We start from the raw sequence: 16,480 nt of genomic DNA, 5'->3' as shown, positions 1-16,480 counted from the left end.
GCTTTTAATATGCACTAGACTAAGACACTTGGCTCGCCTTTTCAGAAATTCATGTCCTGCTGCCATCTGTTCTTTTCATTAATTGAAATCTTTCCACCTAGCATTTTCTTTCTTCCTCCATTTTCCTTCCATTCTTAAAGCTGTCTCTACAGCATTCTTGACTTCTTCTAGCTTAGTAGGATTTTAACCTAGAATTTTCCATTGTGCAGCCCTGACAGGCTGCAGCTTCTGTGAAGCAACTTTGTTACTCCTGTCAGTAAGTACACAAGCTTAGTTGCCCTGGTTTTGGCACAAGAGAAAAAAGGTCTGGTGAGCACTATACTCTTACTCGACCTTAGAGTTAATGTGCTTTAACTGATGTAACATAAATGGCATAACTATACAGGCACTGCAAGATTTGTACCGTGGGTTACACTCTCTGAGGCTGCACAAGGAGTGCTAGTACTTCATAGAAGTTGCCTTTGATTAAACATGAAATGTTAAGTGAAAGCAACTTTTGTGAAATATTTTTACTATTCAAGAGAATATCGCACTTCAATAGGTAGTGCTGAAGTAAAGCAGTTACTGGATGTGGAAAAAAAATCTGTAGAAAGTTTGGACTGTTACGAGTTTCCATTTAACTAAAATTGAAGGTTTAGGAAAAACTGGCTAAGATAAATCTTGAACTAGTTGTTACTCATTTCAACATAAATCACATACTGTGGAAAAAAGGAGGAGGTTCTTTGTAGTTTGCCACTTCTTACTTTTAATTCAAACTGAATGGAATTAAATGATTTATAAACTGCCGAAGTTCTGCATTTCATGCACTACCCCTCTGTACATGCAGTCACTTTATATACATTACACAGCAGCTGTCTCTGCTTCCTGTTGGATGTTGCAAGGCTTGTATGTGTTACCTAGATTACAGGAGTGGTACAAAAGATTAGAATTGACGTGCTTACCCACAAACTACACTGGCAGACCACAAGACACCTTTGGAGACAAAAGCAAGTGGTTTCCAGTCTTACAGACTTTGTGATTTAGGACTGAAGTGCTTAAGTTTAAATTGTATTTCAAGTGAAACTTTGCAAAGTTTGTCTTTTTCTTACTGCTAGTTGATTTTTTTTGTGTCTCTTGGAATGCTTTAGTGAGTTTGTTTTGCTGTTAAATTTCAGTTTCTTAATTATATTACTACCCTATTTCAAATGTAGGTTTGTTTTAATCTCATGACAGTTTTCATATTAAAAACTAAATTATGCGTAATATATATTCAAAAGTAAGTAGCCTGTACAATTTGGGATTGCGTAGCATTACTCCATAAGGCTATGATTCCACTGTGTATTGGCCATCTGCATTAGGGGACAGGTTTATGAAGGGGAGCAGCAACATACAGAAACCTGGTGCTTTCTTCACTTAGCATGCATTTTTTTCTTAGAAAGCAGGAATACAGATGTTGAAGATAGTTCTTTAAAATCCATTTTTAACAACGTTTTCCTAAACTTGAGGGATCCAGTAGTTGTTTTTAGCTTGGAAACAGCTGAAGAATACTCAAGAGTTTAGTGATGCTTTTTTTTTCTTTTTGACAAATTATTTGGCATTTTTGACATACAAAATATTCTTTATAATCCTGGCACTTTTTGCTCTTAATCAATATTACAGAATCACAGAATCATCTAGGTTGGAAAAGACCTTGAAGATCATCTAGTCCAACCATTAACCTAGCACTGACAGATCCCAACTACACCATATCCCCAAGCGCTAATATTTTACCTAGTAGTCTTAGGTAAAAAAAAAGGTTTCAGACCTATATAGAGTCAAGGAGACTTGTGGAGGAGAGAAGGTAATTTCTGGGAATTTTTGTCTTAGATTTGAGTAGAGCTTTCAAAAGATACTGGAATGTTTCTTTCCTATATCTCTTGCCATTTCCAGGGGATACAAAAAACTGATGGAATTAGGGCTTGACTGAACTGATGCTGTAAAAGCATAATAAACACAAAGTTACCAAGGAAGATAACTGAACCAAAATAGCAAGTTATAAAATAAACTGACTTGTTTCTTTGTGCCCTTTCTTTTGCTTCTCATATTCTCCTAACTGTTGTCAGCCAGCGCAACTTGTGACCCTAAGGAGGAGGATCAGCTAATTCCTACCCACCTACTTTCGGTGTCTGCATAACATTAGTAAATTGAAATGGTTGGGGTTTTTTTCAACCAAGGAATTTTGAACGGGGGCGGGGGGGAGGGGGGTGGTAAGTGGGATGAAGAAGGTGGATAAGGGAGCATGTGTTCACTTCTCTTCCAGCGCAAGAATTAGGATCTTCAAATGAAACTGGAGGTGTGTTGAAAAAACACTATTAGAGGGTATGATTTTTGGAATTTAGAAGATTTAATTCCTTTTGATCCAAAATTGTTCAGTATACTAAAACTCATGTTAATACAAATTGGAAAAAAATAACTGCCTAAATTCATGGGGTGGGGGGGAAAGATCCCATGAGATGCACAGATGTCACATGTATAATTGAAAAATGGGCTACTTGCTGGAGTTGGGGAGAACATTCTGGGAAAGTACCACTACATATTTTCCTATTGTTACATTCTTTCCCAGGCATCTGTTGACCAATGGCAGACACAGAATACAGAGCTAGCTGTTCCTCTGTAATGAGATACACTCCTTTTAACGAATAATTACTTGAAATATTTTGAGAGGAAGCAAGGATGAGACTGTTTTCTCATGTGCAAATCTTATGCATGTGGTTTTGGTATCTGAATGAAAAACAAAATCCTGATGTTAGTGTGGCACACTTGCAAGAAGTAGAAAACCCTTTGCAACCTGCCCATATTAACAGTATTTCAACATGGCTGATGGAAAAGAACAAGATGACAGATGACTGAAGCATTATTATTCCACTGAAAATTTTTTTGAGGCTTTTAAAAGGCTTTATAATAGTAACTTTAAGCGAAATTCTGGTGATTGAATTCTTGCATATTGACAATGCAGAAAAGGGGGGATTTTTTAAAAAAGTATTTCTTATTTTCATTATCTGAACACTTGATGGCTGTTCAAAGAAGTAGTGACCACTAGTCTACTACTCTTCCATTACCACATACATATAGTTTATCTAGGAATGGATCTGATATTATGTTTCAAGAACCTAATGCAGTCAGTAAGATTCTGATATAAGTGTTATCTCATGGTCTGATCTTGCTCCGGGTGAGCTAACATTTTAAGATTGGCTTAATGAAAAGAGATACAAAAGTTTGAGATTAAATACTATGCTTTTAAAAGATTTTGCTTGTGTAAATAAAATTCAAGACACTTTAAGTAATTACTTTGAAGATAAATAATGCATAAGTTATGACCAAAGGAGTAATTAGTAATATGGCTGGAATAAGGACACATTTTGCAACTTGGGTTAGCTTTCTAGGCTTTCACTGCTGAAACTAAAATGGAGAAGGGAAAGTAAACTGTAGCCATCAGTGTGAATGATTAAAAAAAACATCTATATAGGCCACATAATATAACACCTGAATAAAATTCAATGTGCTATAGTACACAGGAGGAAAGCTTAAACCACATTAACAGCTCCTTTAGTCTTAAATACCATAAACTTTTGTGGTAGGTAAGCTGTGTTTGAAAGCTGCCAAATTATTTCCTCCTGTTTTTTTTTTCTTATTAGCTAATAATCTTAAATGCATATGGTACAGTGAGTGGTTCTGGTCCCCAGCACAGTTTAGTCCAGGTTGTCCCCTGAGGAGATGAAGGAATATCTTTACAAGCAGTGACTCTTTAAATGGTGACTCCTGCATGAGCCATAGGTGAGCACAAAATTATGATGCTGTTTGTGGCCCACTGGAGTAGCCCAACATGGGTTGGCCGCTTCTAGCAGAGTTCCTAGCTCCTGTGTTTCTCTCAGTAATAGCATCTGGGCTAGATGATGGGATACCAGCAGGAAACATTATTCCTCTCTTCTGTTAATTTTGTTACTAGGCTTCCTTTGAGTCAAATTCAGTGCTTACCAAATCCAGTGTTCTTTTATCTGAAGCATGACTAGATTACATTCAGAAGCAGGGTAAGTAGCTCTGAGCTTCACCCTGCTGTACTTGGACTGCTGGTATCCAGCTTTAGATGTGCCTATGCTGTGTTGCAGTCATGACTGCAGCATGGGCACATCTTTCAGGAACTTTTAAAGCTATGAATGAGTTGTACATAGCTTTACGTGATGGAGATAGGAGGATTAACTGGGGAAAGTGAATTCTAGTTAAAAGTTCAACCTACTAGAATTTTTTTAAAGTTCTCCTCTGAAGACATATTTATAGGGCGCTGGCTAGCCGTGGATCAGATCGTGTAGGCAAATGAGAATGAGAGAAGATTAGAATTATCAGCATTTAGGTATCTTGGAAACAGAAATTGGTAACATTTCTTTCATCAGAACCAAGGAGAGAACAGCAAGTCCAAAAAGGCCTAGTACTCTTCCTGTAAAATTTGTAATTACATGTAGTGCTTTTCCGCTCAGTCTCTTGCCAATTTATTTCACACCCCCCTTTCTTCTGGAAGGAGCATACTATTTGCTTTCCATATAGTATAGGCAGCTATATATTTGTCTCTTGGTAATTATCATTTTACTTGCTTTCATAAAACCAGATAATCTGTGGGATTAATTACAGTCAATTTTTACATTGTTCTCACTTCATAGTTCTCACTAAAACTGTAATGTTTGTTAAAAGTACTGTATTAACTCTTGCAAAGCACTTGTTTCTCAGTACTGTCTCGAATCATATTAACACCTTCCAATAGTTCGTTTTACTAGACAAATGCTTTCAAAATATGTGGCTCTCTATAAACGTTTTTTTACTTGATAAGAAATGTTGTCCCTGAAAGGAAATATGTTAGCCCTCAGATTTACAAAGTAAGCATTTCAACTTGTGGTGGAAGTTTATAGCACAATAAATCATGTGTTTTTCTTTTACCATATCTTGCAAGCACAGTTGGACAAGAGACCATCAGATTTTTCCCTCCCCACAAGTAAAGTTCTTTCAAGGCTGCTGGACAGTTAAATATGTAAAATTGCTTTACTAGTACGTGTCAAAGTTACAGAGCCTCCGTGCTGGCAGAGTCTGATTTAAGTGGTTGTGGTCAGTCTGAGGAACCTGTGATGTGATAAGATAGCGTTTGTGAGGTCATGTGGTTTGCAAACACCCAATCTAATGTAGCAGCTTTGTCTACACAGGATAGTTAAATATACACTGTGCACTTTAGAAAAGTGAATTGCTTTATTCCTTTACTTCAGCTTGTCTTTGAGATTCAGATGTTATACTGGCTTGATAATACCAAGATTGTTAAAGAAGTGTGAAACTGAACAGATTGGGAGTCTTAATTCTCTAATAACTTTCTCCAATTTATTTACCCTGCCCTTAATAAAACAAGTAGCTTTAGAAACTGTCTGGCTTAACTAAGCAATCAACAGGCAGAAGCATTATTGCACAGTGGAATCCCTGTATATTTTATGAACACTAATTAATTCAACTAATTTTGAATGGGTGTTCATAGTGTAATTAACACAGGTGTGTTACGCTTGTCCAAAAAGGTAGGATTGATTCCATAATGATAGTACTACGTTCCACAAATCTTTGGCCGCAAACTCCATCTTCATCTTTGCATCAGGTAAGGTTGATTCCTCTCCCTTCCCCCCAGTAACAACACCATCAACAAAATATCTTCCATCTCTCATGAGAGTGAAGGAAACCTCTAGATGTGAACAGTGTTACCAGGACAGTGATGTAGCCTGTCCTCAAACAGAATAGGTATGACTTTGTTGTCCTCATCAAAGCCAACAGTTTTAGGTATGAATCTTAACTGGTTCACTGCCACTACTGACAGATTAGATTCAGTGGTAAAATAAATGGAAGATTGGTGACTGTTCTCTTTAGAAACATTTCCCCCCTTCACAAACATTTTTCTTACTGTATCCTACTGTGTCAAAGCTCCAGATCTGTCTTGCTGAGCAATATTCTTGATTGCAGCATTAGGGATGAATCTAGCTAGCTATACTTAACTATACTAAGTCCCTGTTTAGAGTTATCTGGATTGCCAAAGCAAGTAAACTGATTATAGATAGTTATTTCATTATCATGGCAATAATGCTTTTTTCTTGAGTGTTGAAGCTGCGTGACCTGTCTGCTGTACTAATTGGAGCTATGTCAGGGTCTGTCCTGTGTTACTGCCTATAAATCAAGTTTTGACGATTCAGAAGTGGAGGGATTGAGGTTCCACTGGTTTGAATTTACTGAGTAGTTAATCCTTGCAAAAAAATTTGTGTTAGCAACCATACACAGGTGCCACCTCTGAGAAACAATCTCAGGAGAGGAATGCTATGCATTAGCTTGTAATGTGTCTCTGTAAATTTATCTGAATATAAGTGGGGCAAACAGTAGAAATACCTCCTAAAATTCCTTTATCACTTGCAGAATGCCAGCCAGCACAGATGGAAGTAATTTCTGTAATCAGAGGCAAAAATAAATGTCACTTAGTCCATTTAAAAATGCTGAGTTTAACTCCTGCTTTAAAAGGACAGAGTAAAAGTGTGAAATGATCATTTCCTGTAACTGTTGCCCATAATGGGTACATTTTCAGTCTCTGTATCAGCCAGTACATTCTAGTTAATGCTTGAGGTTTCAGTAACTTTTGTATTTATAGCTGCATGCTCTAGGGAGAAGGAGTATTGAGATTTAGGTAGTTCTTTGGATATAGTAATTGCAGTACATTCAGTGTGACCATGCTGCTGTTTTAAAATATTTTTGTTGCCACGTCCTCACTCCAAATAAACACTTTCATTAGAACTTCTTGTAGGAAGAGTTTCTGGGAACTTTCCTTCCACCTACCAACTAGCTATTTATAGAAACTTCCCAGGGCTAAGTCAGCTTAGAACTTTTTTTGGAATTACATACAATCTCACTACGACAAACTTGTCAGATCTTAGAAAAATTCCTTCAATAGATAAAATCTTATAGCTCTCAAAGACTGATTTATTTTGAAAATAGTTTAAAAGTTGGGTACTTCCTTAGCACTGTTGCTATTTCAGTTGCACATTTGATACAGAACTTCAAAGTTTAATTTGATTACACGGCACTAGATCAAAACCAGATTCTTTAACCATATAGTGCAGTGATCAAAAAGTCATGACCTCCCATTGATCGCTTTATTGGTTTCCTGTTCTGATTCACTGGAAACCTTCTGGTCTGAACACTTGTTGCTAGTTTTAATCTTTGTCACGTTTACAATACAGCAGACTCCTCTATGGTAAAACTGATATACAACATATATTTAACATCGTATTTCCTTTTGGCTCAAGTGCTCTTTAACTGATAATGTTGAAAAAACACTTTATAAAAAACTTAAGTCAGGAAATGTAAGAGTACATTCAGAGCAATATGAAATAGCAGGACAACTGGAGATGAGCTTTCTTTAAGGCATTAGAACTATTTCATAGTTTTTATTTAAACTTCCTGACATCTATAGGGATTTTGTAAAGCATTTGTATCACTGTGAGACTGAATATGATTTACAGAAGCTGAAAATTTAAAACAGAGGCCAAATATTTAAGTGCTATTAAAAAACCCAGAAGCCTGAAATGACTCAGTCTTGGAAATTTCTTGCTGCTCTTTTGCTTTTCACTTATGACAGACTGCAGTGGTTTGAACTCTGTCTAGTGATATGGTCAGCAAAGTTCATTTGAGATAAATATTTCAGGTTGTATACCAGTGTGTTACTCTGGGTCATCCTTTTAAAAGTATGAGTTTCAAAAACAAAGGTAATTCTTATTAGATTGAATTCAAATTATGAACTCCAGAAACAGTTGTACTGTTTTGAGATATGTGCCTGAACTTCTTGATCTGCACTGTGAGACCCTGGAGACAACTAGGTATGGACAGATGCAGTCTTCCTACCACTAAATTATGGTGCAAATCAGCCTTCTTTGAACTCTTCTGCCATACTGAAAGTAATACAAAATGAATTTTCTCTATCTGCTTCTTTCTGCTTGTCCTAAAAAACCTAACAAATCAAATGAACTTTTCTCTAAGATTCATTTTATGACACTTCAAAATAAGGAGCCAAATATTCCAAGTCCTCTAAGAATTTTTGTCAACTGATTTTTATCTTGGTATGAGCATTATAAAATTGTTTGGGGAGCAGATGAGGCAATGCTAGCAAGAAGCACATACAGCTCTGAACTCATCCATACAAAGCAGAGTTAATTTTCTTTATAGTTTATATTCTTTAGAAATACTATTTTACAGAAACCACTAAACTTGCACTATTCTAGAATAATTAACTCTTATCAGGGTTTGTTGTTGATTGTGCAAGTTTCCCGCTTTAGTCATGCTAAACTCAGTCCCAAATAAATGGCCAAATGTGCTAAGGTGGATCCCAGACAGTCTTGAGTATGCTAGAGTGCAGCTTGGCTCTTCCTACAGGGATCCTACAGGAACTGCCTAACAACTTCATTTCAGAGGTCATTGCTAGACTCCCTAAACAATGGCATTTTCTTTATCTGATTAAAACTTCTGCTGGGTGAAAATTTTTAGATGAGGAAATTAATTTCAACATTTAAAGGATATCAAAGACAAAACTATGTCTTAAATAAATAAGCCTCTAGGATAAATGAAATGTTACATAGTGATGTATTAACTGCTAAGCAAAGGAAGCAATTTTGCAAACAAACTTTGAAATGCTTTCACTGCATGTTATTTGTAAGCATGATCAAGATATTTCCTGCTTTCTTAAGTCATGGTACTTAATACACTGGATTGTTTTTAAACAGCAATCTCAGTTTGCTTGACTTTGCTTAACTAGTCTAGAATCTTGAGTACTGCCTTAAACATCACTTTTGGGGGTGGAGGGAAGCCAAAGCCAAGACAAATCATAATGCTATGTAATGGTGAATCAAATCTGCTAAACCCTAAATTTGTGTCAGACCCCCACCCTGAACACTTCAGACTAATTTTAATATTTGTAGTTTAGGTGAACTACAAGGGGAAAAAGTATTTCTGTCCATGTTAGTGTTGTCGTAAAACTTCTTTGAAATAGTTTTCCAGATTTTTTTAATGCATTTTTAAATGTTTTCACTCTCCTTCTTACGTCCATGACTCTTCAACAACCCATTAGAATGTGCTGAACAACTTGATTTCAACAAAATGTAGCTAATTTGCTGGGATCTTTTGAATTTTGACACAAAATTCAATCTCAGGGAAAGGAGCAATAAAGAGGACGGCATAGTAACACTTTGTATTTGAGAATATAATTGTCTAATGTATCCATTTCAAAATTAGTTAGATCTTAAGCGGAAGCAGAGCATCTTTAGGAAATCCGAGAAGACTCAGGAAGAGTTTTAATATTTTAAAATAATAATAATAAAAGAAGACAGCTGTGTGAAAGCAATAAATGATGATTACTTCCTAAATTTCTCTACTAAGGATATCTCTGATTGTTGCAGATCTCTTCCATGCCTGCCTCACAGTGAAAGGAAAAGATGGTTCATTGTGATTTTTCTTTTCTTTCTTCCCCTTTTTTTTAAACATATTCCTTGCATATCTTTTGAGGTCTACAGAATGTATTCTAATTCAGTTTTTAAATCTCTAGAGGTAGATATGGCATTGGAGAATCCAAAATGGCTTTGGTAAGAGATGTGGGGGTGGCCATCTCTGAAGCTTTTCATATGGATTTCAGGGAAGAGAAGCCCATAGAGTCCTTCCCAGCTGTTATCTTTCAAACAGTGAGTCCATGATATTAGGGCCTCTTCCTCAGGAGGGACAACAGTGATCGGGTAACGGGAGCAAGCAGAGTACATGGGAGTTCCTGGATTCAGCATCTGTTTGGTCTGGTCGCTTTGGGATTCTTGAATCATCAGTAATTTCCAAGAATGACCATTGTCTAGCATTGCTCATTGCTGTTATTTACAAGTTAATAATCCTAATTATGGCTGTATTTATATCTATGGCTTTAGAAAAAAACCTTCAATGTTAACTGAAGTGAAACAGGAAATTCACTGACACTGAAATAAAAGCCACAACTCTGAGCTTTGTCCTAATACAGTTACAACAATAACACATTTCTAATGTAACATATCTTTTTCAAATTTATATTTAAATTTGTTAGAGAATGTGTCACTGTTTCTAAACAAAGAAGGTTGTCATATTAATGCAATATGTGTTGTTGACTTATTTTACACATAATCTTATTTTACTTGTAATCTTGAGAGTTACACAAGTTGTCAGGAAGCTCACAAAAGACTATCCTCTGTCTTTTGCATATGATCCACATGTTTTGGTAAAAATTGTCTCATGCTTGAGGAAAATGAAGAATATCTTTAAAGTTGGTTTGGTTTTGCATTAAACTTTTTCTTTATTGCAGGATATATTAAACCATACTTAAGTGCTTTTTAAGTCTCAGTTTTCAAAGATCAATAAGCAATGGCTTTCATTAAAATGCTCTGATACAGTTCTGTCCCAATGCGTGCCTAGCAGTCCCTTTCATATAAGGAAGCTGATTCTGTTGGGGAGCTTTAGAAACGCCATTTGCATTGTAGCTGTACAGCCATTAAACTTGCTAAGAATTGTTTTAGATGATGGATTGCTAATATTAGTTTCTGCAACTATTCATTTAGCTCATGATGTCTCCATTTGTGCAGTGTTCATGTTGTGATGGTTTCAGTATGAATGTGGCTCACTGTGGAAGTACAACCGTATATTTAAAAATGGGCTTCAGAGAGCTTAAGATATCTAAGGAGTTGCTTGTGTTTGTGGAAGCAAAAAAGTAGCATGAAAAGACCTGCAACCTTAACCCTGTTCATTCTCTTTGTGTGCATGTGCAGAAATGCTTCGGCATTGTAGGTACCCACTGGTAATAGTATTTGTCTGGACTGATACTTGTCTCCCAAATGACAATGTATTTTCCATTAATTCTGTCTGAGATACTGCAACTACTTCATTTTCTGAGATAATAATTTTTCCAAAAGAAGTTACTAGGAGCTTTTTTAAACAAGTGATAGTGTACCAGTGTATACCTTAAACTGGAGTGATCTTGTCACAATGGGAGAGGGTCAGCAGTAAATAGCACTCAGCTGTTACGTATGATAAGGGATCCTGTTAGATGCTGTGGACCATTAGTCTCAGGAATTTTTAAGAACTCCAATTAAATTGCTTTTATTCATGTCAAATGTGATTATAATTTAATAGATCATAACATTTTTCATTGGCCTGTCATTCGATTTTTATTTCTAAACCTCTCTTTTCATGTTGCCAAGTTGACAATGTTTTTTTCTGAAGTACAGGACAGGTATTTGAAAATGCTTATGGCTTGTCTCTCTTCAGATAAACTTGTTAGATCATAATTTCAGCAGTATTCTAGTTTTCTTTAGAATCATGTTTGATTTTTAAGCAGGAAGTCTTGCTAAGACTTCCTACTGTTACTGAGGTGGAGACAAATAAAGAGGGAACTCTGATTTTTAGATTCCTCTTGCTCTAAGTAAAAGCACTGAAAATTTAGTATCTTTATTCTTTAAATAAAAAATTAACATACCGCCTTCTGCCCAAATCAATTTCATTCACCCAAGGCAGTCGTCATATTTTTATCATATTTTGATCTCATTTGTGTATTGCTTACTTATCCTACTGTGAGTAGATTGACTATTTATTGGCAAGCTTTGCTAAAACTTTTCTTTGCTACTTCAGAATTGAGTAAATTCCAAGAATTAGTTACTGAAGCCTTTTAAAGGGAGCAGAAAGTAACATTTTAGTTTGACTTCTTTCCACCACTGAATTCCTAGCTTTAAAAAAACCTCACAGGTTACAACATAAAAATGTCTCCCAAAGCTTAAGTAGAACTCTCTTTCACGAAGTCCCACTTCAAAATTTGATGTATGTTCTCTGTTTAAAAAATAAAGGGGCTTAGAAATATAACTTGTTGGCAACTGACTAGCACCCTTCAAACTATTCTATGATTTAACATGGAAGAACTTTTGAATTGTACTAAAACTTCTAAATTTCTCTTTACTGTCTCTCCTTCATGCCTGGCTTGATGAGGCAGTCAGCATCAGGTAAGAAAGTTTATTCTGAGGTTTATGGATCTGATTGTTAGCCGTTTTTCAGCTCTTCTTTCCTTGTGAAAGTACACTGTTACCCGTTCAGAGTATGTACAATTAAAGTCTTTTCAGATGTTGACCAGTAGGACATACAGTTTGTCTTTAAAATGCTGAATTCTTTAGGCACAAGAAGGTATATAAATGCAAAAATTATTATTAAGATTCTGTTCTTGATTCAGCTGGCTTTTGAAGGGGTAACAATGACATAGATTTGGTCACATAATGTTAGTAACGCTTTGAAATGTCCTAAAGACCCCATGGATGTGCTTGTAGTGAAAACTGGGCTAAAGCTACAGTCATCTAGACAATACAAACTGGATTTGAGAATTAAAAGAAAAACATCTGAGTTTACCAGACCTGTTTTTTTTACAGATGTGATCAGATTTGAGATTCTTGCCAAAATGAAGTAGTATGAAATAGCCAAGGTTCATTTGAATGGCACTTGTTGGGTAACAGAGGTCTAGGTCCCTTCACATGGAGGAGGGCCAGACCCAGAACTGAAAGGCTTTAACCAATATTGGCTCTTCTCAAAAGAGAACAGAAGTGACAGACCCTGGAGTGTAAGCCCATACTCTACTCAACATGGCTGCAAGAAAAAGGGCTGTTATTTTTCTTTCAGGTGGAATGATAAGGATAGAGTAGAAGGGGCGGGGGGGGTGCGGAAATGTTCGGGTTGGGTCCATGGCCTCCCCCCGGCCTTTAGTTGGATTTCCCGTTATCTTAATATGCTTGGCTACATGAATGACAAGAGCTTGGCATTAATAATGCTTTACTTCCTACTTTAAGCTCTTTTTGCATGTTCAAATAAAACACTGACAGCAAGAATCTCAAGAAGTCTCTCTTAAAAGTGACAGATGAGCTTCAGTGTGAATAAGGTAATTCATCAATTGCAAAATCTAAGCCATACCTACATGATGGCAAACGCAGAATTGGTAGTTACAAAATAGGAAACATATTTTTGAGTTGTCACTGAGAGTCCTCTAACATCATTGGCTTAAGTGTGCCACAGCAGCCAAAACAGACAAGACAATGTTGGGCATCAATAGGATGTATATTAAAACAAAATAAAGGGTTTTATATTGCCACTACAAAACCTTGATGCGGGGCTGGTCTCTACACCTCAAGATGGATGTAGAGAGTTTAAAGAAGGTCTGTAGGGAAGTTAAAGGGCAACTAAAATGATCAGTGGTCTTGAGCACTACCTGTTTGTGAGGCCTAAAAAGGCTTGGGACTCATCTGTCTTAGAGAGAAGGCTGAGGGAGGTGTTAGGATGTAAGTTTTGGAATCATGACTGTGGAACTGCTTTCACCACTTGTCTTTGCATGACTAGAATTTGGGGGCGATTCCTGAAACAAGCGGGAGATTAGTTTAAAACAAATAAAGGAATTTCTGGAACTTCCTGCCACAGGAAGCTCTGGAGGTAGACAGCAAATAAAAAAAAAAAATCAGTCATGGACAACTGGTCTATAAATGGATGCTGAACCAGCTAGGAAGAGATGTATTCTCATACCTGCTACCACAGTTTCTGGACGAGTGAGCAGGGGCTTAGGAATATGAAGGGAATGGACTGCAAAAATTGGTCATATTCACATGCTTTCCCTTAAAAACAAAACAACATGGAAGTCCTATTGTCACTGTTGGAGACAAAGTATTAGGTCAATGGACCATTGCCCTGAGCCATTAGGACACTTCTTATGTTCCTATCCTGAAAAAAAGATACTGCTTTTTCTGTTAGAAGTGCAGAGCCTCACTTGCTAGACTATGAAGTTATGTGAGAGTACAAAACTTTTCATTTTAAGAAGCCTCTATTTTAGAGCCCGAAGCTGGCATTAGCCACTAGTATCTAATGGCATTGGAGCACATGCTGTCTACAGGTTGTTCCAAATGCTTTGAGAAGCCTTACAAAGCCTTTCTGCTGCAACACAAATTGCAGATAATCAGGTTCCTTCAGAAATGCTCCTAAACAAATATTAGCTTGAGGTATCTTCAACTCTGAAACCACACAAAACTGAAAATAGTGCACAACTGTTCCCAACCTCTTCTGTTCAATACTTTTGACTTCTTGGAGATTAGTTGCTTTCATCAATGTTCATGCTTTAAAAAAAATTAAGATGCAAATCAGATTCTACCATCAGTTGAAAAACAACCTGTTTTAAGTATTCTCAAGATTAAGTGACAGATTTCTAATTGTAAAATAAAAGTAACATTCTGTTGAAGACTAGGTTTTGTGATAAATTAATGTACTGACATTTAATGTAAAGGCATTTGGATTCAAATGACAGCATTTTTAAGAAATGCAGTAATTTTGGCAGGTACAAAGTACTTTAATTTCTCAAACTCAAAATGGCTGCCATAAGAACAGTAATACACATCTCACTGAACTGTAATCCTTTCTGGTTGGAAGGGACTGTGGGAGGCCTCCAGTCCAACGGCCTGCTCAAAACAGGATCAACACTGAATTCAAAGCAGGTTGCTTAGGGCTTTGTCAGTTGGGCGTTGAAATCCACTGAGGATGGAGAGTCCACAGTTTCTGAGCAATTCTGATTCTGTTCTGTTCTAATTCCTAACTAGCCTTGTAACAATTATCTTCCCTTCATATTCAAACACAGCCTTGTGTTGTGTGTTATGATCAATGTCTTTTCTCCCACCATGCATTTCAGTAAAGAACCAGTTCTCTGTTATCGTAAGGCATAAGCTCCTGCTCCTTAAGCGCCTTGGTGTCTTTCTACTGAATCTACTCCTGAATATCTTATACTGAGGAAGGAGTGAGGTAGCAAGTGCAGAATAGGACAGATGCAGTCTAACAAGTGCCAGATAAGAATCGGTTCCCACGATGTACTGGCTATGCCCTTGCCAATACAGCCTAGTATGCTATTAGTCTTCATCACTGCTCAGGGACACTCCTGATTTATGTTTAGCCTCCTGTGTGTTGGGACTGCCATGTCTTCAGCAGTGCTGCTATCCAGCCTGTTGATCCCCGTAATACGAACAACTACTATGCTACAGTGTCTGTGCTTCTGGCTGAGATCACCATTTTTCAAGCAGACAGAGAAGTTACATAACTATGTGACCATCAACAGACTTGTCGCATATATTCTCTACAGTACATTCATGTTTCTTTCTAGCAGTCTGGTTCCTCTTGGATGTGAGGAGTACTTGAGAAAAAGGGCAGGCAAGTGTAAAGCTGCAGGTTAAAAGAAGTGTTTCTAGAAGATCACAGATTGTGCATCCTTTCATTACAGTAACAAAAGATAACACCACAGTGTTTTCCCAGCCTCACTTTAGGAATTGGCAAAGGCTGTGTCTATTCATTGTTTTTTCACCAACAGCATTTTCCACGGACTCTCATTTGAGTGATTGGAAAAGCTACTGCCTAAAACCGTGAAGCCATGATTTTGTCATGTTACCTAAATACATTCATCTAAAGGTATCGTGTTGAAGTCTTCAGGAAAACAGTTGAGGTCATTGGCTTGCCTTTCTGAATGTTCAAAACAACTAACATTGAGCATCAGCTTTATAAGGTCAGGTGAACCAATGGCTTAGCTGTGCAGACCTAAAAGCATATAATTTCTTTAATATGAAATTTATAGTCACTTGTACAGCGAAGCTTTTTTTTCTGTGGTGAGGGTGGAGAGAAATTGTTGGTTTTCATTTTGTTTTGCTGTGTTTTATTTTCTTAGTGACTAAAATTGATAGCTGTTTTGGAAACTTCATGTGGCAGCTAATCTGATCGTATTGCAGGATATTTTTAGGGATAGTATTTCTAAATAACACAAGAATCTCTGTATCAGGCTTTCTGGATCTAGGTATATAAGCTAGTAAAAATGATTTATTCCAGATACATGTTCAGTATCTAATATTTGGTATAAGCCGATTTTGCTTACATCATGAATTATGGGGTGTAAGTGTGGAACTTGGTTTTGCTTGCCTTTACACAAGCAAGTTCCTCATGAAACGACTGCAGTCTATGTGTATGTGAAGAAAATGCAAAAAACTAACATTAGTATGTGTAGTTACAACCAAGGTGTAGATGTACCATATATACCCATATTCCTAACAGGGATGTTTTGATATACGTTAAAAGCTGGAACTTTTACATGCTGTTAACATCCAATTTGATGGCTTCTAGCATGATTATGACCCCTGTGATCTTTTTTTTCAACCCCTTTTTTATTCTCATCTTTTGCACAAGCCCATGGTAAGTACAGAGATTCCTTCTTCCCCAAATGGACAGGTAAAATCATCTGTTGGTGTCAAGAGCGAGGACCTACATTGACTTTTTATTTATCAAAGTGAATATTGCATCTGATTTCTGAAAAGTCAAATAGATTTGTGTAAAGAAGCTCTTCAGGCTTTTTCTTCTTTCT

At 36.8% G+C, this 16,480-nt stretch overlaps 1 protein-coding gene across 10 annotated transcripts in view; it reads left to right on the top strand.

Annotated features, from left to right (window-relative positions):
• Nucleotides 1-16,480, top strand: part of EVI5 (ecotropic viral integration site 5) — an 85,774-nt gene that overhangs the window by 66,914 nt on the left and 2,380 nt on the right. The window contains exon 21 of one of the 10 annotated variants that reach the window (XM_074876512.1): nucleotides 15,443-16,479. The exons of the other annotated variants lie outside the window; for them this stretch is intronic. Within the exon in view, the coding sequence (XP_074732613.1) occupies nucleotides 15,443-15,466 (24 nt within the window). The 3' untranslated portion in view covers nucleotides 15,467-16,479. Of the gene's footprint in view, nucleotides 1-15,442; nucleotide 16,480 lie in introns of those variants that run through there. 10 annotated transcript variants of the gene reach the window in all.

This window comes from Strix uralensis, chromosome 8, assembly GCF_047716275.1.
Source record: "Strix uralensis isolate ZFMK-TIS-50842 chromosome 8, bStrUra1, whole genome shotgun sequence".
Lineage (NCBI taxonomy): Eukaryota > Metazoa > Chordata > Aves > Strigiformes > Strigidae > Strix > Strix uralensis.
This window is presented reverse-complemented; position numbering and strand designations above follow the sequence as displayed.